This window comes from Elgaria multicarinata, chromosome 5, assembly GCF_023053635.1.
Source record: "Elgaria multicarinata webbii isolate HBS135686 ecotype San Diego chromosome 5, rElgMul1.1.pri, whole genome shotgun sequence".
In the NCBI taxonomy this organism is placed as follows: domain Eukaryota; kingdom Metazoa; phylum Chordata; class Lepidosauria; order Squamata; family Anguidae; genus Elgaria; species Elgaria multicarinata.
Genome location: NC_086175.1, coordinates 99642676 through 99668241, shown reverse-complemented (window position 1 = coordinate 99668241; position 25566 = coordinate 99642676). Strand labels below are relative to the sequence as shown.

Genomic DNA, 25566 nt, shown 5'->3' with positions numbered 1-25566 from the left:
TGTGTGTATGTTCTGTGTTTTAGAATTTTAAATTTTGTATACTAATTTTTAATCTCAATTTTAGAATTTCTTTAATCTGCCCAGAGAGCTCTGGCTATGGGGGTGGTATATAAGAAATAAATAAATAAATAAATAAATAAATAAATAAATAAATAATACTTGTGAACAGAAGCTCAGTATTACAGCAAGGTTCCTTGGTAATATTTTCTGAGTGCATTACCTTGTGTTAGGTTTCAGGTTTTCCACTGTAGAATGCGTTTGATTTGTAGTTATAATGGACTTGTCCTTTCCAACAGGGCCACCATTTTCAGTTGATACAACTTTATACTCTGAAATGAAGAAGAACCTTGTTCAGCTATTCTCTACACCTCCATTGCCTCATTAACATGATATTACTGTAAGCCAAGTAAAATCTGGATTAAGTAATGTATTTGTTAACAGGAAAAACTTTTTTACAACTCAATTCAATGGAAACAAATATATCTTTGCTTGTGTCTTCAATATTGAAGAGTCATGGGATAATCGGTTTAGTATTGTATGTGCAAATAGAAGGGTACCTTTCACCTTCTTCTTGGCAATGCAAACATCAGGAGGGATTCTCCTTAAGGAAACAGATGTGAATAGCATTACTTTTTTGCTGGGGATGCTGGAAATTATACTCCCAGTCGTCTCCCTAGTGGGAATGGATGTTCTGCTTGGGAGCTGGACCATCTGCCACAGCCTTTCCCTCCTGCTGCTGAGGTAAGTTGGGTTGGCCTTTGGGGGTGGGGGCAGGCAGAGGTGGCGAAAGCAGTAGCAGGCCTGGTCAAATGCCCCCAGCTTAACATACAATTTCTTGTGAGGAAAAGAACACAAGTGCTCACTTCTGCGAGCACTGCTATTCAATTTCTCATGATTTCCCGATCCATAATACAATTAGACAATGGGTTACGACTGCCCACTAAGAAGTAAAGAGATAGGAAAATAAGTGAACACAACACAGCAGGCTACAGAATAATGAAATATAATGTATATCCTCAAAACACTGTTTTAATTATGTCTAGAATCATGATCGTCACTATCTGATAATATTATCCTGACTAATAGCTATCTTAGAAGAATGGGAGCAAAACCTATAAGGTGGGTCGTAAGTAACTGTGTGTGTATTTTGTCTACAGAGCTATTTCACAAGTGGGGCTGTCTAAACACCCGGAAAGCCCCGGGGTGGGTGCATAGTGGCGTGACATCGATTATACAAGCACACACACACCCTGGGGCTTTCCACCGAAGCTGCAGAGAAAAAAAGTCAGGGACTTACCCTGACATTTTTATCTGGAGTGAGGTAAGGATGTGCAAGACGGCATCAAGACAGTCCCAAAGCCTTGCTCCGGAACTGCAGCGGAGGCATGGTTGAGCAGTGCCTGGTGGAAGGCGAGCTGCAATTGGTCACCTTTCACCAGGGCAAGATCTACACTACTGCTTTAAAGCACTTTATAACAGTGTTGACAACTGTTGGGGCCCAGGACACACTCCATATACAGGTGTCAAAATTGTTATAAAGCACTTTAAAGTGCTTTAAAGCAGTAGTGTAGATCCAGCCCAGGAAGAAGGCGTGGGTGACTCCAGTCCCTGGATGGCCACCCTGTGACCCTACGCTCCTTCCTCAGCCTCGGTATTACCCAACGCCACCTCGGGGGAGGGGAAGTGCCGAGCTTTTGAGGGATGTGGCGCCAACCCGGTGCCGTTAAGACACCCCATATTTCAGCTTCACATATTAAAGGTGCAAGCCTACACATATTTAGATAGAGAAAAGGCCTTCAACTCCCAGCATACCCCAGCCATCATAGCCTATTCTCTGTCTAAACATGCATAGGATTGCACCTTTAGTGATCTTTGGAATCTACATACATTTAAAATAATTCAGATGTTTAAAATATAAAGAAACCTCTTAATTAGAAGATGACACTTCTGCAATAAAAAAATGGGGGGGGGGAATCATAAACAAAATGTAGCCAAGTGCTAAAGAACAATTTACTAGCAACAGTCAAATATCTTTTATTTCATTTTAGGAGGAAATGTAACAACAGTCTTGTCAACTGTTGATCAAACTTTTCCACTGATTAAATAACATTTTCATTTTAAGAATGTCTAATATTTTGAAAGCACTTAGGAAACAAATGAGCAAAAGAGTGCAGATGCAAAACAAATAAACTGAAATTATGCTAATTTCTGTCCAAAATCATTCCAAACAGAACTAGACCCACACATGCATACACTTGGTTCATCTCCCTGACTATCCTCTAAAAACAGCAGCAACAACAACAACAACAAAACAAATCCAATTCTAGCTTTATCACTACCTTGGAACTGGATGGCTGTCGGGGCTGTGTGGAAGCCCTAAGTCCCAAACGTGTCTGTTCATTAGAATAGACACACAGGAGTCTATACAGAGTCTATACAGAAACCAGGCAGCCTTAAACTTATGTCTTAATTATAAGGAGCTTAAATAAAGTGGCCTAAATAATGCCAATCAATCCTCCATCCACCCTACCCCAAATCAAGCAAGAATAATCATGGGGTGTGAGATGGGATACAGTTCTACAAAATTCTACCAGGCCTGAGTTATGACACTTGGGGTTTTATTTTAAGAGGACAAAGGTTTAACTAACCTGTAACAGTCTCGTTCTGCGGTTTTTCCCAATCTATTATGACAAAGGACGGACAGCCCTCAACGGTCACCACAGTAAGGTTGGTAGGCGGCTTCTGTGGAGGGCTAGTGGCTCTATCCAAGCCCTCCCCCTCCTCTGTTGGAAAGTGCTGGAGAGTATCTGTGATGGAACATGGTACATCTTCTCCTTTTTTAATGTACTTCACATGGTCACCTAGAAAAACAGCACCAGCATTTAGGCCTAGTTTTTATATACAGCAAATGAAATGGTAAAGCTGCCTAAGGCCTTCCTCCAGGTGCCTCCAGGTAGCAACAAGGGAGAGGGCTTTCTCGGTGGTGTCCCCCAATTATGGAACAGCCTCCTTGATGAAGCCAACATGTCTATCTTTTCAGCGCCACCATCATTATCTTTTCAGTGCCAGGTTAAAACTGTCCTCTTCTCTTAGGCATTTGGCAGCGCATAATGAGTTTTAATCAGGTTCTGGATTGTCTTTGGTTGATTGTTTTAAAAAATGTTTTTTTAGACATATGTGGTGTGTGTGTGTGTGCTGTCTTTTTATGTAAATGGTTTTACACTTTGTGTAATTTATTTTTTAATGGTTTTTAATCTATAGAAATGTAATGAATGAATGTATGAATGAAGTGTACTATTTCAGGTGGTGGTTTCCATAATAGAAAACAGTTTAAACAGTTTGAACAGTAAAGTAGTGTGTCCAAGAGAGGGTGCTAAGCTAAAAGACCTTCCCTTGATATCTTGTTCTTTCCCCCCTTTTTATTATGAATAGTGATTATTATTATTTTACTTGGGGGGGGGTATATAGAATCATTCAGTCATGTGAGCCACTATCTGCTACCTGAAATCTTAAGAGGAATCTTCAGATCCTTGAAACATGCTTAAACTCTAAAATGGATAAGGTAAAGCAACGTAGAGCAGTCCTGCCAAACATTCAAGCCCTCTTCCCGTGCACATATTTTAAAATACATTATACTCTGTAAGCATGTTTGAAAACATTATTTTTACACCTGTTCATAATTCATCTTGTTTAGCACATTTCAAAGGGGTTCAGACATTAGGTTCAAGGAGTGTGTGAAGAGGGTTGTGGGAATGTAAATTTATTTATTTATTACATTTCTATACCGCTCTGGGCGGTTCACAAAAATTAAAAACATTCAAAGTATAAAACAGCAGTATAAAACCATACTATAAAATACAATATAAAAGCTCAACCAGATAAAAACAGCAGCAATGCAAAATTACAAATTTAAAACACCAAGTTAAAATTTATTTATAGACTGTTAAAATGCTGGGAGAATAAAAAGGTCTTCACCTGGCGTCTAAAAGCATACAATGTAGGTGCCAAGCGGACCTCCTTAGGGAGCTCATTCCACAGCCGGGGGGCCACAGCAGAGAAGGCCCTCCTCCTGGTAGCCACCTGCCTCACTTCCTTAGGTGAGGAAAGGCTAGCCCCACCCTCCCAGTGGCCACACCCTTGCTGTTCATGCATTCAACGTGCATGAGAGTGAGACTGACATGTGGACTGACTTGTGGACATAGAGCTCTTCCAGCAATAGGGGGATCCTGGCCCAATCAAGAGCTCCCCTCATATAGAGGAGCTCTTCATGTACCGCTCCTTTCTCATGTATGCCAAATGCATGAAGGGTGGAGGTAGGGTATGGCCAGTGGATGTGTAGGGAGTGGGGGCAGGGCTATTCCCTGCAGCCATTCCCTTCATGCGTTCTTCGAACGCATGTGTGTAATTCGTCTGAATCCTCCTCATGTCTTCAATAGAACTGCCCTTGAGTCCTAATAAATTCAGAACTACAAGTGAATGAAAAAGCATTTGGACTGCAAAATAATATTAATTATTATATATTTCTGCAATAATTAGTTGGATTAATGGCGCTGTTAGGCTAAAGAACGTCTGGGGTATATGGACTGCAGTTCTACACAAGAATGCATGCATAACTTTGGTTTCAGTAGGGCTCAGGGAGCTTTGGCTGTTAGGCGGTATAAAAATGCAATAAATAAATAAATAAATAAAAATATTAGTTTAAAATAGGGACTACTTGTACTATACCATAGTACTAATAATTATATTCAAACGAAATGTATTTCTGAGATTAAAATTTATTTTTAGTATAATGTTAACTTGAATGATACTCAACTACCAGCTACTGTAATAAATATCACTGTTTTCTTTTCTTTTTTATCTTGAGAGGGCAGTAGTACATTTTCTATTGAATGTAGGCTCATTGATGGTACTGGATATGAATAAAGCCCTTTTCTGACGTTCTCAAGCTGTGCTGAGGGGGAGCCCTCCTACCCCAACCCCTCCACTGTAGCTTTAGTCACTCTGTACATGTGAAGGGCAACTGTTTGACAGTGGATGCCCCTACCAAGAAGGCACGGCACCAGGGTGTTATATAGCGACATTCTGTTGGTTGCGGATTGACCAGCAAGTCCTCCTCTGACGATCTTAAATGTTGGCTGGGTATTATTAGTACTTATTGATATATTTACAATATTTATATACAGCTTCCCATCCAAAGATTTCAGAACAGTAAACAAAAATAACCAAACAATAAAAACACCATATTAAAAATGCATTTTTTAAAAAGAACAACGTTGTGATAAAACCCCAGTACTGGTAAAACCAGCAGCCAGTCATTCACGGAAAGCTTCCAGAAACAACAACATTTTCAGAAGGCACCAGAAGCAATATGACATTGGTGTCTGCCAGACCTCCAAAGGTAGGGAATTCCATAGGAAGGTGGCTACCACACTGAAGGCTCTTCTCCTGGTTGACTACAGTTGGACCATAGGTCCATGTGGAATCACCAAAAACATGCCCTCAGAGGCTGGGCAGGTTGGTAAGGGACAAGGTGCTCTCTCAGGTGTTGTGGTCCCAAGTTATTTAGGACTTTGTATGGTAGTACAAGAAACTTAAACCTGGCGTTGGAACAAATAGGCAGCCAGTACTACAGTACATTAGTTCATAAGTGAGAATGTATGGTGAGTATGCCTTAGTATTTAATGAACATGGAGAGATGCAGCTCTTCTGCACAGATGCTGGGATGCACAGATACATCTTTATGGCCTATGCTAGCACAGCCTAATGTTTATCATGCACTGTTCCATGGGATGTGGGACTGAAGGAGGACTGATCATTTTTGCAGAAACTCCAGGATGGCCTTGCATCCAGTGTCACCTTCCTTTGTTAGTGTTAATCCCTTGGTAAGGGCTATGATGCTACCTACCTGCATTGGGATGACCCCCCTAGCCTGAAATAGTGCTGTGGCCAGCTGCACACCTGCATTTCCTAGCTGCTGCATACATGGCCTGGATAGTTCCCCGAGTAGGTAAACTACATACTGAACCTCAAGAGAGTGAGAACTTGTGAAAATGGCTGTAAGCTCAGAGAAGAAGTAGAGGGAAATGAGCTAAAGACTTATTAAAGGATCCTTTATTTTGGAAATTGGATATGGCTAAATATTATTTCCTCAGTACCAAATAATTGCTGCTATTTTAGACATACCTGTATACCTTGGTGTGCCTGCAACATCAGTCTCTGTTGTAGGAAGTGAGCTGAACATTGGATTACCTAAGGAGAGGAGAACCACCACGAAAATTTAATAAAACTCTGCTTTGCAATACTGAAATAACACTTCATATTTCATCTCTCATTTTCATCTCAGTCTCTTAAATCCTCTCTTTGGTGCATACTTGAAGTCATGTTAGCTTTTTTTCTTAGAAGTGAGCTGAATTTGGCTGTGATGGAAAATAAAAGCCTCTTTGCATTGGCAAAATAAAGATAATCATAACTCAAATGGCTGAGCTCATTATTGCTCTTGGATTCACTTTGTGTATAATACACAAAATCCCCCTTAGCACTCTAAAAAAGATTCTTTTTGTGTTTCATGGATACTCCAGTCATTTAACTCATTGTCCGTCTCCTCAGGGAGCAGATTTGTTTTGCACATTGCAGCCCTCAAAAATGTTGAAGGCAAATCTGAGCCAATTCTCCTTTTTAAAGCATGCTGTGTCCTTTAATAGCTCGGGAAATACACAAACACACATTTTGCTAGCCAATGGAAATATGTCACACCAAACTAGTACTAATTACTTTATGCTGGTAGCTATAGTAATAAATGTATTGAGCCACATTTTGAACTAATTAAAATATATAGATTCTACAGAAGTATGAATTAAAATGGAATTTTTATGACATAATTCTGAAATGCCTCGAAGTAATGCAAGGTTTCATCACAAAGTATTTGAGTCTTTCAGCACAACCCATCCCCACCCAGCTATTTCTAGCCTATTAGATGTTTGTTGGCCAATTCATTTCCTATAATTTGATGCATGGAATGTTCAAATTGGATTCATCTGAAGAAAGTTATGACAGTAAATAGGGTGTACAGGCATACATGTTAAGACTCAGGTTACACGATGAAAAATAGATGCTATAAATATCATGTAGATTCTGACTTTACCATTCCACAGCCATGTCATCAAAACTGCATCGTATTAATAACGATGGTAATTATGTATGATGATGAATCCACTGCACCCAGATGATGCTTAAAATAGTATACCTTTCTGCTGCTTCTTTTGTTATGCTCGAGCCCTAATCACACTCCCCCTGTCAAAGGTGAGTGTCAACTGCTATTATATATTTCGAAGCACACTTCTTTGTCTTCATTGTGGTGTATAGTACGTCCAAATTGGTTCATCACTTGTAGAGCTGCACTAGTTTATCTTATGTGAACCGCCCAGAGAGCTTTGGCTATGGAGCGGTATACAAATGCAATAAATAATATTATTATTAATAATAATAATAATAATAATAATAATAATAATAATAATAATAATTATTATTATTATTTCTGAGAAAGTAGCCGAACCCATGTGGTGGAGTGATGTGTGTCTTTACAAATGACCTTCAAGTTAATATTTGAGGGTGGCTGTTACCTGACCATCCACCACACTGCCATTGTAACTCTTGGTGCAAGTGGAATATTAAGTTATTGATTAGATTGCTAGTTTGACATACTAAAAAACCAAAACCAAACAAACAAAAACAGAGAAAACCCAGAAATGTACAACTAAAGTACTTACTGTAATCTGGAGAAGAAGCTGCCGTAGGTGGCTTTTTTGGTGAGCTTGTTTTGGCAAGAGAAGTTGGCCCTGTAGGCTTTGCTGCTGAAGATGTTGGGGAAATAAAAGGGGCTCGTGGCATCACGACATTTCCTATTTGAAAATAAAAGTGAACGTGAATGTCTAGTTGGAATGAATGTTGTCTTGACTTGAAATAAACCGTTTTATAAGTCATAGGAGCGATCCAGTTTTTAAAGCAACCCTCTTGATTTATTCTAGAGATATACAGGCAGATATAGATTCCCACCTGAAGATGAAATGTTCAAGTCATAAAATGATTAAGATAAATTTTTGTGAACCGCTCAGAGAGCTTCAGCTATTGGGCGGTATAAATCTAATAAATAAAATAAATAAATAAAGATAGAAATGTACTTTTCTTTCTATCCCATATCTGTCCAACTTTCTAGGTTTATTTTTTATCATAAGCCATGTGAGGAAAGGAGCTAAAGCAGTCTTCCCAAACCTGGTGCCCTCCAGATGTTTTGAACTTTAACTCCCAGTATTCCTGACTATTGGCCAAGCTGACGGGGCTGATGGGTGTTGAACTCCAAAACATCTAGAAGGTACCAGGCTGGGGAAGGCTGAATCAAATAGATCCATGGACATAAGCAGGTGTTTTGCGCTCTTATTAGGAAACACAGACAAAAATGGAATATGAATCCAAATGCACACTGGACTCCACATCTGTGGGTAGATTCAGTCTGTTCACATTTGATTGCTTTCAGTGGAACGCCTATTCTTAATGGACATTCCATCCTAATTCTAGAGGAACTAGTCACATGCAAAACCAAAAATTCCTACACTGGTTCCCTGTCTGCTCCTGGAACTAACACATGCTCCTTGGGAGCTGTCCATATGCCCTGTATACCCTGTGGGGGCTGTGCAGTGGGGCTGCATCATTTATATGACACAGACACCAACTTGCATCCACCACAGGCTTATCCCTTGAAACTCTGTGCTTTAAAAGTTGTCGACCTACCGCAGCTTTTCCTTTGCTGCGAGGTCACCACCTTCTTTCCTTTGTCTGTCGGTGGTGAACTCGCTTTGGGTTCAAGCTGGGGGCATTTCCAGGGCAGGTCACGGTAAGCCAGGAAGGCAGGCCAGAGGGCGGGCTCAATGAGCCAAATGGGCATCAGCCGGAAAGCCCACACTCCCTCCTGCAATCACCCTGAAGCTGCAAAGCTGTGAGGTTTCGAGGGAATGAGTGGGAAAGGCATTGTTGGCTGGCCTGCCCAGTTATATCTGTGTTCGTATATCCAAATAAATGACCTTCACTTGTCAGGCTCTGCAAGCCTCAGCTATCTGCAAATGTCTTTGGGCCCCCCAGAAGACCCTTTCTCAGCTGCTACCCCTTATGCCTGGAATTGCGTCCAAGAACATCAGTGTGATGCCACCTCTTTTGCCTCCTTAAAATCCCTTTTCAAGGCACACAATTTCCATGAAATCGTTGGGACAACCCACAAAAAACTCTACTCTTCTAAGTGCATGTATCTGAAATAAATGTACATTTCCCCCTGTGTTCCCCCAGTGTTGAATTATTGAAACTTCCTTGGAAAAAGAATAACAACTATCAGAATGAAAAACAAAAACTTGATTTCTTCCTCCTGTTCAAAATGGGAGATAAACTATAAACATATACCTGTCCTATAACTCAATGAACCTTGAAGAAGTGTTGTATATATTTATTTGAGTCCTTTAACAAATCTGAATGAGGCTGCAAGCTATTTGATGTTATAGGTACTTTTCTGTATACTCAAAATAACAAAAGTTCTGTTTAAACGTTGATTGACATCTTTTATTGTTAAAGATAAATAGAGGGAGTATATTAACATTCTTGTCCTCCTAAGGTAAAATTCAAAAGCTGAAGGCAGGTTTATTAAAATGTTTGATTGCTCCCTTATTTTCATACTGTGTATAAATGAAAGATTCTTTTTACAAACTGCAGGAAAGAAAAATGAGATGGTTATGAAAGAAAGAAAATCCAACCAGATGTATAAGGAAGAAAGCCTTCTTACACAGAAATATATTTTAGGCCTGGTATACTCTCTCTTAAGAGAAATATGAAATCCCCATATTATAGGTCCTTTCCTTTTCTCTTCTAGAATTTACTACAGATTAGTTTATATATAAACTGGCTTTCATGTTTCTAAAGAGTACTTGAATCTAAAAAAAGAAGTATAAATGGATTCACAGTTTACTTATGTTAAATGAATATGAAATGTAATTAGAATCAAAAAGAAAAAATAGCCTGGGAAAATTTGGGGGAACATTTTAGTCTACCATTTGGAGAAACTGACCCATTTCCCATATACATTTATACTTCTCATTCAATCTCATGGCCTCCAATATCACCTGTATGCCTATGACACTCAATTATATCTTTCATCTCCGGAACTTTCTCCTGATGTTCACGATCGTATCTCGGCATGTCTTTCAGATATCTCAGCTTGGCTGCTTCATCGTCGTTTGAAACTTAATATGGCAAAGACTGAATTGCTTGTTTTTCCTCCTAAACCTTCTCCTCATCTCTCATTCTCTCTTACTGTCAATGATGTCACGCTTACTCCAGTCAAGGAAGCTCGTAGTCTTGGCTTTATATTTGATTCCTCGCTCTCCTTCATTCCTCATATTGAGGCAGTAGCTAAATCCTGTTGTTTTTTCCTGTATAATATTGCCAGGATTCGATCATTTCTGTCTGTCTCTTCTGCCAAGACGCTTGTTCATGCACTTGTTATTTCTCGGTTGGACTACTGCAACCTTCTTCTCTCTGGCCTTCCTTCTTCTCACATCAGTACGTTGGTTTCTGTTCACCACTCTGCCGCAAAGATCATCTTCTTGGCTCGCCGCTCTGACCATGTTACTCCACTTCTGAAATCTCTTCATTGGCTTCCAATTCACTTCAGAATCCAATATAAACTTCTCCGGTTGACCTTCAAAGCTTTTCACGGTCTAGCTCCTTCCTATCTCTCCTCTCTCATCTCACACTATTGCCCCGCTCGTGCTCTTCGCTCCTCTAATGCCATGTTTCTCGCCTGCCCAAGGGTCTCTACTTCCCTTGCTCGGCTTCGTCCATTTTCTTCTGCTGCCCCTTACGCCTGGAACGCTCTTCCAGAACATTTGAGAACTACAAGTTCAATCACAGCTTTTAAAGCTCAGCTAAAAACTTTTCTTTTTCCTAAAGCTTTTAAAATTTGATGTTGTTCGGACTTTATACTGTTAGTTTTACCCTACGCTGTGCCTGTTTACCCTACCCTGTGCCTGTTTGCATTCTCTTCCCCTCCTTATTGTTCTACTATGATTTTATTAGATTGTAAGCCTATGCGGCAGGGTCTTGCTATTTACTGTTTTACTCTGTACAGCACCATGTACATTGATGGTGCTATATAAATTAATAATAATAATAATAATAATAATAATAATAATAATAATAATAATAATAATATTACATTGATTTGCCTGGGAACAGGTTCTCTGTTGTAACATTCCATTGTATACTATACTGCAACCATGTGGCTGGGGCAGGTTATATGGTACTTTCCCATCTGATCAACACTCTCTTCTCTGGGAGGGTAGCAATCCAATGGAGAGATTTACATGATCCACTTTGCCCACAAAGTTGCTGTATTCTTTCTCTTTCTCTCTCCAGCTACCAGGTGTTCACATGAAGGGGTGGGGGCAAGAGTGAAGATGAACTGTTGGAAGGGGTAATAGGCTGGATTCAGTGTACATAGGTATATAGTTCTGCGGTGTTCCTTTTTCTTCTATGAGCAAAGAACCCATATGTGCAGGAGTATTTCCTTTCCCTATGTGGTTGGGGCTTATGATCGCCTGAAAGATTTGGTTTAAACACATTACACTATTTCCTAGGATATTTACAAAGCATTGTCATAGTTGAAATGAGTGCAAAAGAATCCTGATTATTTGGATGCCTGTGAGGCATTCTACAATCGTATTTGTTCCAACACTGAGACAGATATAAAGTCTGTTTTTCATTAAAACAAATCACAAAAGCCCCAGTGGATGAAAGTAATGCTTTGAGCACAACTAAAGAAAGCTCTCTGGATTTATGCTCATAAACTGGGGCAGGGCGGGGTGTATTGTTGAGGAGGGGGTGCTGCTATGTCGAAGGTCCCAGGTTCAATGCCCGGCATCTTCAGGTAGGGCTGGAAAAAGTTCTGCCCTGTCGGAAATCCTGGAGAGGTGCTGCCAACAATACTGGGCAAGATAATGGAAGTCTAAGGGAGCTTCCTTTGTCCCCAATAAAACTGCTGCTTGAGAAACCAACATACCTGGACGTCCCGGTTTACCAGTCACAGTGTTTGGTGGCAAAGGTTTTCTTCGCATTGGTGTAGGCTTGGCAGGAGCTAAGGGAGGTCGTGGAGAGTCAGGTGGTGTAGCTACTGTATAACGTTACAAGACACCACGGTTAACGGAGGAACCTCACACCACGTAATCAGACAGAGAAAAATGGCTAATAGCTACACTTCTCAAGCAAAATTTAAAGGCATGAGCTTCTGCGATAAGAACTGCAAAAGAACACAAAACATAGACAGGGAAGAGCTGAAAGGAGTTATTTTGAGCTTTTACATTTCTTGCATGAAAATGTGTGCATGCTTCCAGCATCAAACCAAACAACAGCACAGCAAGGCAGCTAAGCTAATTCAAAAGGGAAAAAAGTATGCTTCTTGTTCAGAGTTAAGAATCCTTCCAGGCTTTTTGCATGGCATTATAATGATAGGAAACAGAATCAGCTGTTGTCATTCAACAGTGCTGGCAAGGGAGTTAGATCAAGGCGAGAACAGTGCCCATTGTTTTCTAGGGATGTGGTTTTTTGATGCCTTTCCTCCTCATTTGTTTGGTTTTCTAGGGATACGGCCATTACTACTAATGTTAAGATCTGAGGATTGGGGCATCAATCCAACACTGGTATTTGTCAGGGGAACATAACATGACATCTAATCCCTCTTAAAACCACAACCAGAGGAAAAAACATTAGTAAAAAGCCCGCAGCTCTTCCCAAATCAATTTGGGATGATGGATCAAGTGGAGAAGCAGTCATCTTGAGGAATCTAACATGAATCAATGAGGAGCCTCTGCTAAAGAACATTTAACCCATCCATGTCTTGGCTGGTGGGTAGAAGAATGCTCTCCTTATCTTTCTATGTGTTTGGTACCCTCCTGGTACTCTCAGCAAGTCAGGCCAATCCTATCTTCCTGCTCTCAGGTCTTCTTAAATGATAATTAGTTGCCCATGCTAAACCATCTGATATTCCTAGACATGGGGCAGAAGGTCATATGAATCAAATGAAAGTGGGCTGTATATTTTTAAAGGTAGTAGTAGCTGGATTTAATCTCATTTCAGGGATTATAATAATTTAATGAAGGGTATGATGAAAAGTATTCTCTGATTTCCCCTACATCACACAACATAAATAAATGTCATGTATTTGTAATTGTTCAAAGTTGATTTATACTGCAATTCCTTAATTGATAAATATTGCAATTGTTCTTTTGTTTACGTGGGTGTCATAACTGGAGCAGTCAGCTCTTTTATGCTCAAGTAAATGAATCTCACCAGCCTTTATAGGGATTTAAACAAATCTTTAGTTATAATTTTAAAAGCCTTTCTTTCCATGCATACTTTCCAAGTTTAAATACTAGATAGAATTCAATGGGGAAAGCTTTCAAAACACTCAGTATATCAAGCTCATGCATAGCTTCAGAGAGATTGTAGTACATGAATTAAAGGCCAGCAAATAGAAATGCCAAAGCAGCACTAAGTAGTATGGACTAGTGTGATGAATGCAAATTAATATCATGTATACAGTCTTTTCAACAGAAGCACATATTCCCAACAAGATGATTAACAATCATCCATCTAAATAAAGAGGAATTAAGTTTTCAACCTATGCACACTTACTACAAAGCAAGTCCAATTAAGACTCAGTGGGGCTTACTTCCAAGTAAACAAACTTAGAACTAGACTGTTACTTTATTTAACCAAACTTATCTACTAGACTGAAGTGCATTGGATCCTAAAAATTGTAAGCAGTGTTCCATCTGTGGAATGGGTATAGCTTGCCTCCTCGACTCCTTTGCAGTTCCCTTAAAAAGCTGCTCTTGGGGACTGGGCGATGTCTGGAACTAATTCTAATGCATTGTGCGGAGATGCAGCCGGAGTGAGGAAATTCAGCAATAATGTGCCCCCCTCACCCCTTGGCAAGCAAAAGTGTGCTCTGCTCACACTAGTGCTCAGTTGGATTCAACCCAAAGAATCTAATAGGTTGGATCCAGACTTGCATGCAGTGAAGTTCTGCTGGTGCTGGTGGAAGGGAGCAAGACATCCATTTTCTCAGATGCCTTCTTTCCCTTGCAGCCCATGGTGCCGTCTGCCATGCTATTCCAGATGCTTGGGAGATCCTCTTGAACAGCATGGGCAGTGGTGTAGAGCACTGCAGAGGGAACTGGAGAAAATTGATGCCATACTCCCTTCCTCCAGTGGAAAGTTTCTGCTGGATCCTGGTCCCCTCCATGAATGGAAGGAGCCTTTCCATTTGTAGAGGGTAGGGGGGGCATCTGAAAAGGAGGACGGAGCTCCTGTATCTTTAACAGCTGAATAGAAAAGGGAATTTCAGCAGATGTCATTTGTACGCATGCAGCGCCTAGTGAAATTTCCTCTTCATCACAACAGTTAAAGCCATGGAGTAGATATACAGCAGAGCAGATGTAACTCCTCCTCATTTCTCTGTCCTGTATTCTGCAGAGAATGACCATAGAAGAGAATGGAAAAAGTATATGCCATTTTCTATCGCTGGATTTCCAATTAATCCGTTAACAGCAAAAACATTTTGTATTTATTTTTATTTGTAGCCCATTCCATCCTGAAGGTTTCAGTGGAGTAGTAATGATGGTGATCAAGGGCCCCCAATGGTTGATTTTGTTTTTTGTTACTCTTTGTGTGATATGACTATTTGACTGTTAAAATCTGGGTATTCTTGTCAGCCAATGAATACAAATGGGAACAACCAGTGCTGCCATGTTTGGTTTTATATTAATGTCTTTTAAATATAATAGTTTAAATTTATATTTGAAATTATTTCCAGTAAATTATGTTGCTGGAAAAAGGAATATCTTTTTATCTACCATTGGAAACAAATCTTACCAGGTTCTGGTTTTTTTCTTGCCATTGTGGAATCCATTGATGGGTTGGAGCTTGTACTAGAGCTTGTACTAAGAACCCGGGTAGCATCCTGGTCTGTTAATTTGTCAACTGTGAAACAATAATAATAATAATAAAACTTAGGTGTTACAGTGCATGTCCAAACAATTACAAGGGTAATTACAGACACTTGATGGATGTCTAAAACTAAAGAAAAAGACCAGTGAATCATATAATGGTTATGGCACATATTCAGTACTGTAAACCTATCATTTTAATAATTCACAAGGTATGTGTTTGGCATATACTGTTAGCATATAAATTAAAATTCAGAAATATTTATTCATTTCAGTCAATATTCAAATATTGAAATATTGGCAAAGACAACTTAAACATACTATTTTAATTACTATTGTAATACCCTTTAAAACATTAGATATTTTCAACAAAAAACTGTACGGTCCTTACAAGAGTTTCTTAAGGTTCTGTTGTGCTTGGATAGTTAAATCCCCCTATATTCAATGGCTTGTTTATTCTTTTATTTTTATCACCTCTCTTCCAGTGAGTTCAATGTGGGGTGCATGCTTCTTCTGCTCATTTTTATCCTCAGGACCCAGAGTGTCATCAGACGTGCATTGTATTGCACGCTTGCTACCGCCTACTTACAGATGTTTGTGTGTACTTTAGACAACATCGTCTGCCTCCCACGTGCCTCCCACTCCTTCTGCTCATTTTTATGTCACAAAATAGACCCCCTTTAATCCGTCTTTTCTCTCCCAGTGTAAAGAGACTGTCACTATTGTGGGACAGCAGCAGGAGGGCATTGCGGCAGTAGGGAAACGTGAAAATCCACCCATCTGATGACGATCCCAGTGTGGTAGGCAAGGCTTAGAGGTAGTGGCTGGTTCAATGTCACACAATGAGTTTACTGGGGATTTGAAAGTGGGCTTCCTCAGTCCCAGTCTGATGCCCTGACCTCCATGCGAGTTGCCTCCACCCAGTTTTTGGCATTTCACATTTTCCCTACATCCACAGCTCACTCCACTCAGGATTGGGAGAAGCATTTCAGGGAGTTCTAGGGTGGGAGGTAGGTGTGAGAAAGTCACCTTCTCCCAAACCCCATCTTCATCCAAGCCCATGAATTAAAAGAGATATCTATATCCTTTCCTTGCTGGGTTTTAAATTTGCCTGAAGCAAGCTTGCTGTGGTTTTAATGTGAAGCTAGCTGGAATATCACCATCACCAGAAGAGCAGCCAAATAAACATAAGGCAATTCAAGACACAATATTATTCAACTATCAGGCACAATTATTCAATTACTGGATACTAGCAAGTTATATGAGGATTGTGGCTGTCCTGATCCCTTGACTAATCTCTGTGGCATCAGTATAGGTAGCACAGTCCAAATGACAGATTGTCAAGGGAGTGGTGTACAAAACTGACAGCAACTTTGGGCTGCTTGAGGGAGGAGTGGGATCCCTCCCTGCACACTTCCAGATTAGCATTATCTCACAAAACTGGCAGCGTGGGAAGCTGCCATCTTCTAATATTTATATATTTCTCAAGGCCCATGCAACAATCAGTCATGCAATGATTACTTCTGGTAAACTAAGTTGACATTTAATTTCAGTTGTGCCTTGATTTATTTGTTTGTAGGGCTTGCTTGGGAAATATTGTAAATAACCTTTCCCTGGATTATATTACATATAGAACAAGTATGTTAACACAGCCTGAAAATTGAAAGCTTACAGTATGTCGACCACCAATCTGAAACGAGCATTGTTACACAGACAAGCTTTCATTGGCAAGGTAGGCACCAGCACCTGGCATTTTGGGGCAGCTGCCTGGGCCCAAGTACATATTGCTCTGGGGCATTGTGGGTTATTGAAAAGGTAGCAATGGATCAATGACTCTGTCATTTTTTCTTTCTCTCAGTTTCTCATTTTTCAAATTTTAAGTTCAGTTCATCCTCAACTTTGAGAATTTTTTTTTAAGTTCACATGAAAATTCATATGCATTTTTGTATGCAATTTGGCTCAATGTTGACATTTTTAGCAATTCTCTTAATGGAATGCATTTTCGAAGGTTATTTTCATAAATATATGCACTTTAGTGTGCATTATTCCCTAATATGCACATTTTATATAGAATCATAGAATCATAGAATAGTAGAGTTGGAAGGGGCCTATAAGGCCATCGAGTCCAACCCCCTGCTCAATGCAGGAATCCACCCTAAAGCATCCCTGACATTTGCATCTTCTGAGTGGAGAGCTCTGTTCCAAAATTTGGAGAAATGTGAATTTCGAAGGATACCTGAATTTTAGTTCTTATCCTGGTTTGAAAATGTGAAATTAGGTAGATTCACTCTCAAATGCGAACCAAACTAATTTCTCTCCTATCCCTATGCTAGATCAGCCACTCTGGTCTAGGCTAGGGATGCTTGAAGTGCTACCACCACACCCAGGTAAGCTGCCAGGGCCCACTGACAGAGGAGGGGGGCACCAGAAGAACTTTATACAGAACCCTCTTAAGCTCGGTGCTAGTCCTCTTCATTGGTTGAGGAAAGGATCTCTGTGTTTGGATAGGTTTTCCCCATAACAGCAAATGGCAGGTTGGGTGCTGGAAAAGCATGATTCTCAAGCAGTTGACACACCACCTGGGAGGAAGATACCTTCTGGATACCCCCATATTGGTGCATTTCTACAGAAAAGGGGTGGTCAGAAGGTAGATCTCCAGAAAGTTGTGACTTCAACTTCCAGAAGCCCCTGCCAGCAAGGGCATGGTCAGGAATGCTGGAAGTTGATGTCCAAAACATCTGGAGATTTATTTAAGTATTTGAAACGTTTTTTGGCTGCCCTTCAGGGCAGAGGCCCTCACAAGGCTGGTTACAACAATAAAATGTGTAAAATATTAAAAGCAATAAAATATTAAAAGCAATAAAAATATGTTCACAATAAAATAGTGATTAAAACAATAAAAACAGATCTACTTTCTGCCCACCCCTGGTATAGAGGATGCACTAGCGGAGGGGAAGATGACCGGGCCCTGCATTACAGCATGATTAGGATTGTGAAAAAGTGCAGTTGTCTGGATGGACCCCTAGGACAACATGAAATCTATTGTTTATCACATTTATGTATCTCCCTCCAAGCAGCTCAGGGTGTACATGGAGGTTATGCCATTTTATCCTCACAATAACCCTGAGAAGTTAGTTTGAGACATTGTTAAGGTCGCCCAGAGAAAGTGTTGGAAATATTGCAACCTCATCTGCAAGTTACCGGAAGGGGGGCAGGGTTTCAGTTAGTTCAATGGGATTTTGACCACAGCTAGCCTTAGGATTTCCACAGCCTACAATGTAGTTTTCTGTGATTTCCCCCTTTTGCTTCTCTACTTCTTCCCCCACTCCCTGACTTTTTAATTATTTATTTATTAATATTGCATTTACATCCCACCATTTTTCCTCCAAGGAACCCAAGGCAGGATACATCCACCTCGTTCTCTGCATTTTATCCTCACAACAACAACCCTGTGAGGTAGGTTGGGCTGAGAGTTTGTGACTGGCCCAAAGTCACCCAGTGGGTTTCCATGGCCGAGTGGGGACTAGAACCCAGTTCTGCCAACTCCCAATCCAACATCTTAGCCACTACACCACACTGGCATTGCCAGTGTAATGGAATATAAAATAGACTGAACAAACACCTTTTGAACGGCTACGCAGTACTTGCATTATATATGCAAGAATATTTATGAGTAAACTGTTTTACTTTTTCTTCACTGAAGAAGGGTGTGGTCTCTCCTTCTCTTGTGTGCATGTGAGGTTGGTAAACACTCATTCTGTTTTGCCTTTTGCTTTTATTCTGCTAATTCCCTTTTTAACAGGAGAAATAATTACTAAATAATCCCATCAGAGAGCAGGGATAGAAACACAGAACTCTCTAGTCAAAGTTTACTATACTAACCACTACATAACACCAGCTTTCTTTCAAGTGTTTTAAGAATTTGGTGAATAGACAAATTAAAATTTGTTTAATTTTTCTCATTTGAAATTAATGGGACAGCCTGTAATTGCAGTGAAGGATGGGAAGCTGCTCTGCTGAGATTATGGCTAGCCCTTAGCTGACTATCTGACAATGAAATCTGTGATAGACAGTTAAGATCTTTCTAAATCTTTCTGCTTAGTTTGCATCTCCTAGAAGTTCAGGCATGTGGTCTGAAAGGGAAAATGAAAAACATTCTGCAGTCTTAGCTCTACATAGAATTGCATTTTGTCTATTGTATTCTTGGGGATTATAACTTCTAAGAAGACATGAAAATAAAATATTAAAGTTTACACACACTTATTAATTTGTCTCCTATTAGACTAGAGCTTAATTACTACAGTGCTTCTGAATGATCCAACTCTTTAATGCTTAACCAGTTGTAATGGTTTTGTCCTACAGCATTTAATTTGTTGCCTATAAAATGTTTTATGGTAGAAAATTCCTTTGCTCTGGCAAAGATTATTAATGAGTGGCAGCAGTATACAAAAAGACTACATAAAAGTAACTAGCCAAATTACTAAACAGGTACTACATCTCACAGACTGGAATGATTTAACCAACACATTTAAAAAGAAGCTTTAAAATCCAAACAACTTGAACTATTTAACTCAGCTTATCTTCATTAATTCTCGTATTTATGTATACTTCAAAAAGGTGCTGCATATCATATATACTCTCTTCATAGGATGTGATGGAATATCAGTTTTCAGACTACAGTTAACTTTGTGAGACGGAGGTCAGTAAATAAAGAGACGACACACAGAACTTTGGGTTTAAACAGGGCCACATTTATTAAAGATCTGTAAAGGGGGACCTAAAGGGACATCCAGTCTGGCCTGAGTTTCAGACCTTTCTGAGTAGGGCGAGCTATTCATGGCCTGTGGGTTGGAGTTGGCACTATACAATTCACCCTCCCACAGGCCACCCCTTTTGGGGTAGGGAGACCTTCCGGTGTCACCCCCAACCCAGGCCACAAGGCTCAAGGAGGGTGAGAAAGGTTGGCCTCAGAGGTAAGCCTTATCTCCCAGCCTGGCCACAGGGCTCAACACTGGGAGCCCTCAGGAATTACCAGTCACTGCAACAGTGCCTGTGAATGCTTACCATTACAAAATCCCTCTGGATGCCTGTTCCTTCCTGCCTGTCATAAAATGTGACCAAATTAACAATTAATGCCAAATCTACCTATTTATACTCCCAGGCTGTCTTACAGTATGGAGTAGGCGAAAAAACCCACGAACAATTTAGAACATGAGCAAAAAATTCCTACTTGGCCCCGAATGGCGACCAGAGAACTCACACTGCATATAGGGAGGGAGGGAGGGAGCCAGGCAAACAAGAATGGAAGCTGGGAGGGGTAAGTGCCTCTTTATAGGCCCATATTATACCCCTCCCCACTAAGTGGCACCACCTGCTCACCACCAATAGCAGCAGGGCATGTCTCCATTGTGCCCCCCCACACAAATGCTTCCCCACACCCAGGCCATGCTGGGCGTGGCAGAATGGCCCATATAAAAACCACTAGATTTTATCTTGCAGACCAATCGCAAACACAGTCATATGGAGGTAACCACATATCCAGAACTTAAATACACTTATATGTAAGGCCTAATAATGTCAGGCTTACTTTTGGTTTAGGATTGCCTTTAATTCGCTTTCCCACTAATTGCAAAAATATCAGCCAAACATTAATTCTATCTTTCTATTCATCCAGTTCCATGGGAAAACTGAGGCAGGGTTACAATAAAAACATACAGAAGACTAAAACATCTTGGAAAGGAAAGGAAAAATGCAACCACTAAACAATCCCCTGCCCAAGTTAAGAATAATATCTAAGTATTACCTCTTGATACTTTACCGCCGGTTAATCCTCCAGGCATTCTTGTTCTACCAGGGGTGGGTGTTGTTTTAATTACAACTGAAAAGAATGCCAAATTGCAAAGGTTGTTAAAAATTGATGGAAAACAACAATATACTCACATTTATCTCTCCTACTGGTTGCTCTAGAGAGAAAGTAGAAGGGGAGTTTTATGGCTATATGGTTGTGAGCTTCCCTCTTTCTGTAAAAATGGCCTTTGCTTGATTTTGGAGGATCTCATTTTCCTCCTCAGTCCTCTGCACTACAGTCTACCCCATTCAGCAGGGTCTCCTGAAGCGCCGTATACCATTTTCGGGAGACTGTGACCTGGTTTGCATTAATGATGGTATTTGGTAGCAAATTAGGGGTTAATTAGCCCACAATTTGTGGGAATGCATATCACTTACAGTTAACCCATAGGTTGAAGTGATCCATAATTTGTTCTTAGGTTAAATTTGGATTGTTTAGCCCATGAATAACCCAAAGTGTCCAGGTCTGGACATCACCCTAACAATGTACAAATGCGATTTTTGTAATTTCTTGTCACAAACCAGAAGTGGCTCATGTGCAGCACACATCCCCACAAATCATGTATTAATTAATTGTGGGTTGATTAACCCATAATTTGCTACCAAATGCCACTGTTACATACAAACAGCCCCAGAAAGTAGTATTTTCAAGAAGCTGGAAGAGCTACCATGGGGAGGAAAGTTTACCATTTTGGGGAGACTGTGACCTGGGTCACACATAACAGCAACAAATTAAGGGTTAATGGACCCACAATTTATGAGGATGCACACCACTTCCAGTTTGCAGTGACCCATGGTTTGTTCTTAGATTACATTTTGCTTGTTTACCCCATGAATAACAAATGTGGTGTTTGTAGCTTGTTGCTGAAAATCAGAAATGGCTCGTTTGCAGCATACATCTCCACAAATCATAGATTGTGGTTAATTAACCCTTGATTTGCCACCAAATGTTGCCATTACATGAAAACAGCCCCAGGAGGTAGTATTTTCAAGAAGCTGGAGGAACTTCCATGGGGAGGAAGAAGTGGGGAAATCTGCTTCAGCCAGCCTCATTCCTTGTGCCTTCATCTGGATCCAATCCATTGTCTGGACCATCCTTCCCCAACCTGGTGCCCTCCAGATGTGTTGGATCACAACTCCCATAATTTGGGAATTTGTAGTCCAACATATCTGGGGGGCACCAGGTTGGGGAAGGATGGTCTGGACTATCTCAGAAATATGTAACACTAGATTTTCAGTCTTTTGCAATTAATTACATCAAAGCCAGCTAAGTAATACAGCAACTCATATAATTGGGGAGAAAAGTAAGCAATAAAACAAACTGGAACCTCACATTATGCTCTGTTGCAATGAAGCAGCAAAGCACAGGATAAGCTGCAGGGCCCTGGGAGTGGGCAGAATGGCACATCAGCTGCACTGATGCTGGGCAAAAGACTCCATTCGGGGATGGAGATGGATCAGGGCTATTTGTGGCTTCTAGCATGACATACTAAAGGCCATGAAGCAGCCTTGTCACCCTAGTTCCAGTGTACATCAACAATGGATGAAACTGTAGAAAGAAGGATTGAAGACCTTGTAGAAGGAGAAGGCTATCAATGGCTACTACTAGCCCTGATGGTTATGTGCTATCTCCAGTATCTGAGGCAGTAGAATCATAGAATAGCAGCGTTGGAAGGGGCCTACAAGGCCATCGAGTCCAACCCCCTGCTAAATGCAGGAATCCACCCTAAAGCATCCCCAACAGATGCTTGTCCAGCTGTCTCTTGAAGGCAAGCCTGTGTGCACCAGTTGCTGGGAAACATGGGTGAGAGGGTGCTATTGCACTGTGTCCTGCTTTGTTTGGTCAACAGCTGGTTGGCCACTGTGTGAACAGAAGGCTGGATTGGATGGACCCTTGGTCTGATCCAGCAGGGCTCTTCTCATGTTCTTAAAAGAAGCAGGGCAAAGCTTGCTCAGCATATGCCTCACTTAAGCTATCCTAATGTCAACAAACTTACATTAGACAACTCTCAATAATAATTACAATGAAACAATATATATTGACTAACTTAAAAGAACATCCAAAAAGAATCATATATTACCAGGCCTGGCCTGTGACTTATCAGTGGTCTTAGGCTTTGCAGTAGTGTGATACACTTTATGTGGTGCTGTTAGAAAGACAATAAAACAAATTCAGTATTTAAGGATATGAAAAACAATGAAGACAATATGCAGCATGAAAGAGGATACAAGTACTGCAACTGCAGGAAAAATGAACATCTATCAGCTTTGTAATTTCTATCATTATACAGGATCTACATTAAAGGATTATACAAGTTTTCAAAGCATTTATATAACCCAACCCACCATTTCTGCAAAAAAAATAATTATCCCAAACATTTGACATGTTATTACAAATCTCAGGAGTTTCTCTAGCCGTCACACAACACACACATAACCCAGAGAAGCTCAGCATTTTTTAAAATCGTATTTTCATGCATTGCATAAATGATGCTACTGAAATGCAGTGGCTAAGAGAATGAGCTGTGAAGCCCCAGGTATTTTCTTGCCTATGGCACAAACCAGTTCGCACATCACCACCAACCCATGGTTTGGATGTTGTTTGTTAACTGTGGGTTGTTGGCAATCTTTTACCATGCATGGATTTGGTGGATAGTAACTTCTTTAGCTTGCAAGCAGCTGGAGGACTGGTGTAGATCAAGGTCAATGCCTTTTAGATATGCTCTTTAACGTGCGTGAATTAGAATCAAATATTCCTACAGTCGTGTGGAACCCTGCCCCACCCACAGTGAAAGGTGATTTCCAGTCATTTGTGTCTGAAACGCATTCACCTTGAGCCAAAAAAGCCAGTCCACATGTGCAAGTTCAAAAGAATACTATATGGGGGAAAGCCTTGCCTTCTGCACTTCAGATTGCACACTGAGGCGTAATCTGCACCTGCCATTTATCGCAAGGTAGTATTGAGGTCGTCCCTACCGTGCTACATGACATTCACCTACTCTCGTGGTAATCTAGGGAGAACCATTCCATTTTCCTGGGATATCGGTGCCTGCTTTCCCCCAGGTTTCCCCCCTCTCTCAGGACAATCCCCAGGTCTGTGGGCAATGTGCCCCCCCTACTGAGGTTATTGCTGTTCCTTGCGAGTTGCGGGGATCAGTCGGGAGAGCCCATGGGTATTGGGGGTGAGAGGGAGAGCATTTTCACCATATTTTTGGAGGGATCTCAGCATGTTCCAGTGCCAAGTGTGTTTGGTCTTTTTTAAAAACAACAACCCATTGCTGCTTTGCGCAGGAGGCACCTCTGCTCTTGCTCAAGCGTTAGGAGTAGTAAAAAACAAAACTTTGCCCAGGATAGCTCTCTTTTACTTCTGGAAGAACTCTGACGTGTGGCCCCTGAGGAACGATCTCGGAAGCTGGAAACCCTGTTATCATCTCTCCCCACTCCCCCAAAGGGCTGCAGGTGTAGATTAAGCCTGAGTGTTGCTCTTCTATCACACACACATCATCTAACAGCTGGTCAGTGCTCTCAGCTTGTTCTTCAAGGGCTGAGAATGTTTGGTGGGGAGGAGGAAAAAGCTTTATCTATTACAATGATATAATTAAAAAGCAGTTTGGGTTTTTTTAAAGTATGTATTATTAGCCCATTAATGCGAAATGCAGAGTTAAAGTTCAGAATGAGCTTCAGAAATATTCAAGATTAATTCAGTTAAAACAGTAACAAATATATTACCAGTTTTCAAATGTGGACTTTCAGTTGTTACACTGCTGTGGGGCTTGAATGAAGCTAAAAACAAAAGCATTTGAACTTGTTAAGTGTAATCAGTGTCTCCTTTAAAAGGAATGCTATGAAGCTGAAACAAACAAGAATGACTTTTGCAAAGCAATGTAGAAGTTAAAACACCCAGTGCTGTGAATCATGCTTTCATGGAAGATGGAACTTTTGAGACCAGGAAAATATTGAGAATTAACAAGCTCAGATAGAAAAGTAGTGTTCTAATGACAATCAGGACTTGTACCCTGAGGTGGAAATCCCTAGATGGAACAGCAAAGAAATGGTTTGGAAGCAATTGCAAGAAGCACAACATTTTAGCACAATCAAGATGTAAACCAAGCATCATCATTATTATTATTATTATTATTATTATTATTATTATTATTATTATTATGAAGAAGAAAATAATAAACCTGTAGGCTGATTAACCCTGTAAGTAAGTTGAATAGATAAAAGATCATTTCAGCCAACTTCAAGGAAATAAATAGATAAATAAATTACCCAAAGTATCTTTGGGATCATTGAGAACATGGATGTGAAGGTTAATTGATCCTAGGTATGTTGCAGTTGGTGCTATGGGGAACAAAACAGGTTCATCAGTTGGAATTAAGTAGAGTTTGTCTGAGTTAGATACGAGATGAGAACAAGAGGCAAAACAAGTGTACTTCACACACAAAAAAAGCTCATTTCCTAGTATACAATTATAAGCAATATATGGTATTACTTATATGTATATCCTTCTCTTCTGCCCATAGAGCACTCAAAGCAGCTTATTTCACCAATAAAAAAACAAAGACAAAAAGTTACAAGAATCTACATTTTAAAACAGTACAATCTAATACAGCAATCAGTTTAAAACAGCATCAGGATTACACATTAATTGTATAATTTCTGCCTCATACAGTAA

The 25566-nt window shown here is 40.3% G+C and overlaps 1 protein-coding gene across 1 annotated transcript in view; it reads right to left on the bottom strand.

Annotated features, from left to right (window-relative positions):
• Window positions 1-25566, bottom strand: part of ABI3BP (ABI family member 3 binding protein) — a 134910-nt gene that overhangs the window by 21265 nt on the left and 88079 nt on the right. Inside the window, exons 38-47 of the mRNA XM_063127713.1 lie at window positions 25161-25232; window positions 24618-24671; window positions 22970-23035; window positions 20845-20919; window positions 14968-15075; window positions 12095-12205; window positions 7767-7898; window positions 6184-6249; window positions 2649-2861; window positions 221-329 (exon numbers count right to left, since the gene is read on the bottom strand). Of these exons, the coding sequence (XP_062983783.1) occupies window positions 221-329; window positions 2649-2861; window positions 6184-6249; window positions 7767-7898; window positions 12095-12205; window positions 14968-15075; window positions 20845-20919; window positions 22970-23035; window positions 24618-24671; window positions 25161-25232 (1006 nt within the window). The remainder of the gene's footprint in view (window positions 1-220; window positions 330-2648; window positions 2862-6183; window positions 6250-7766; window positions 7899-12094; window positions 12206-14967; window positions 15076-20844; window positions 20920-22969; window positions 23036-24617; window positions 24672-25160; window positions 25233-25566) is intronic.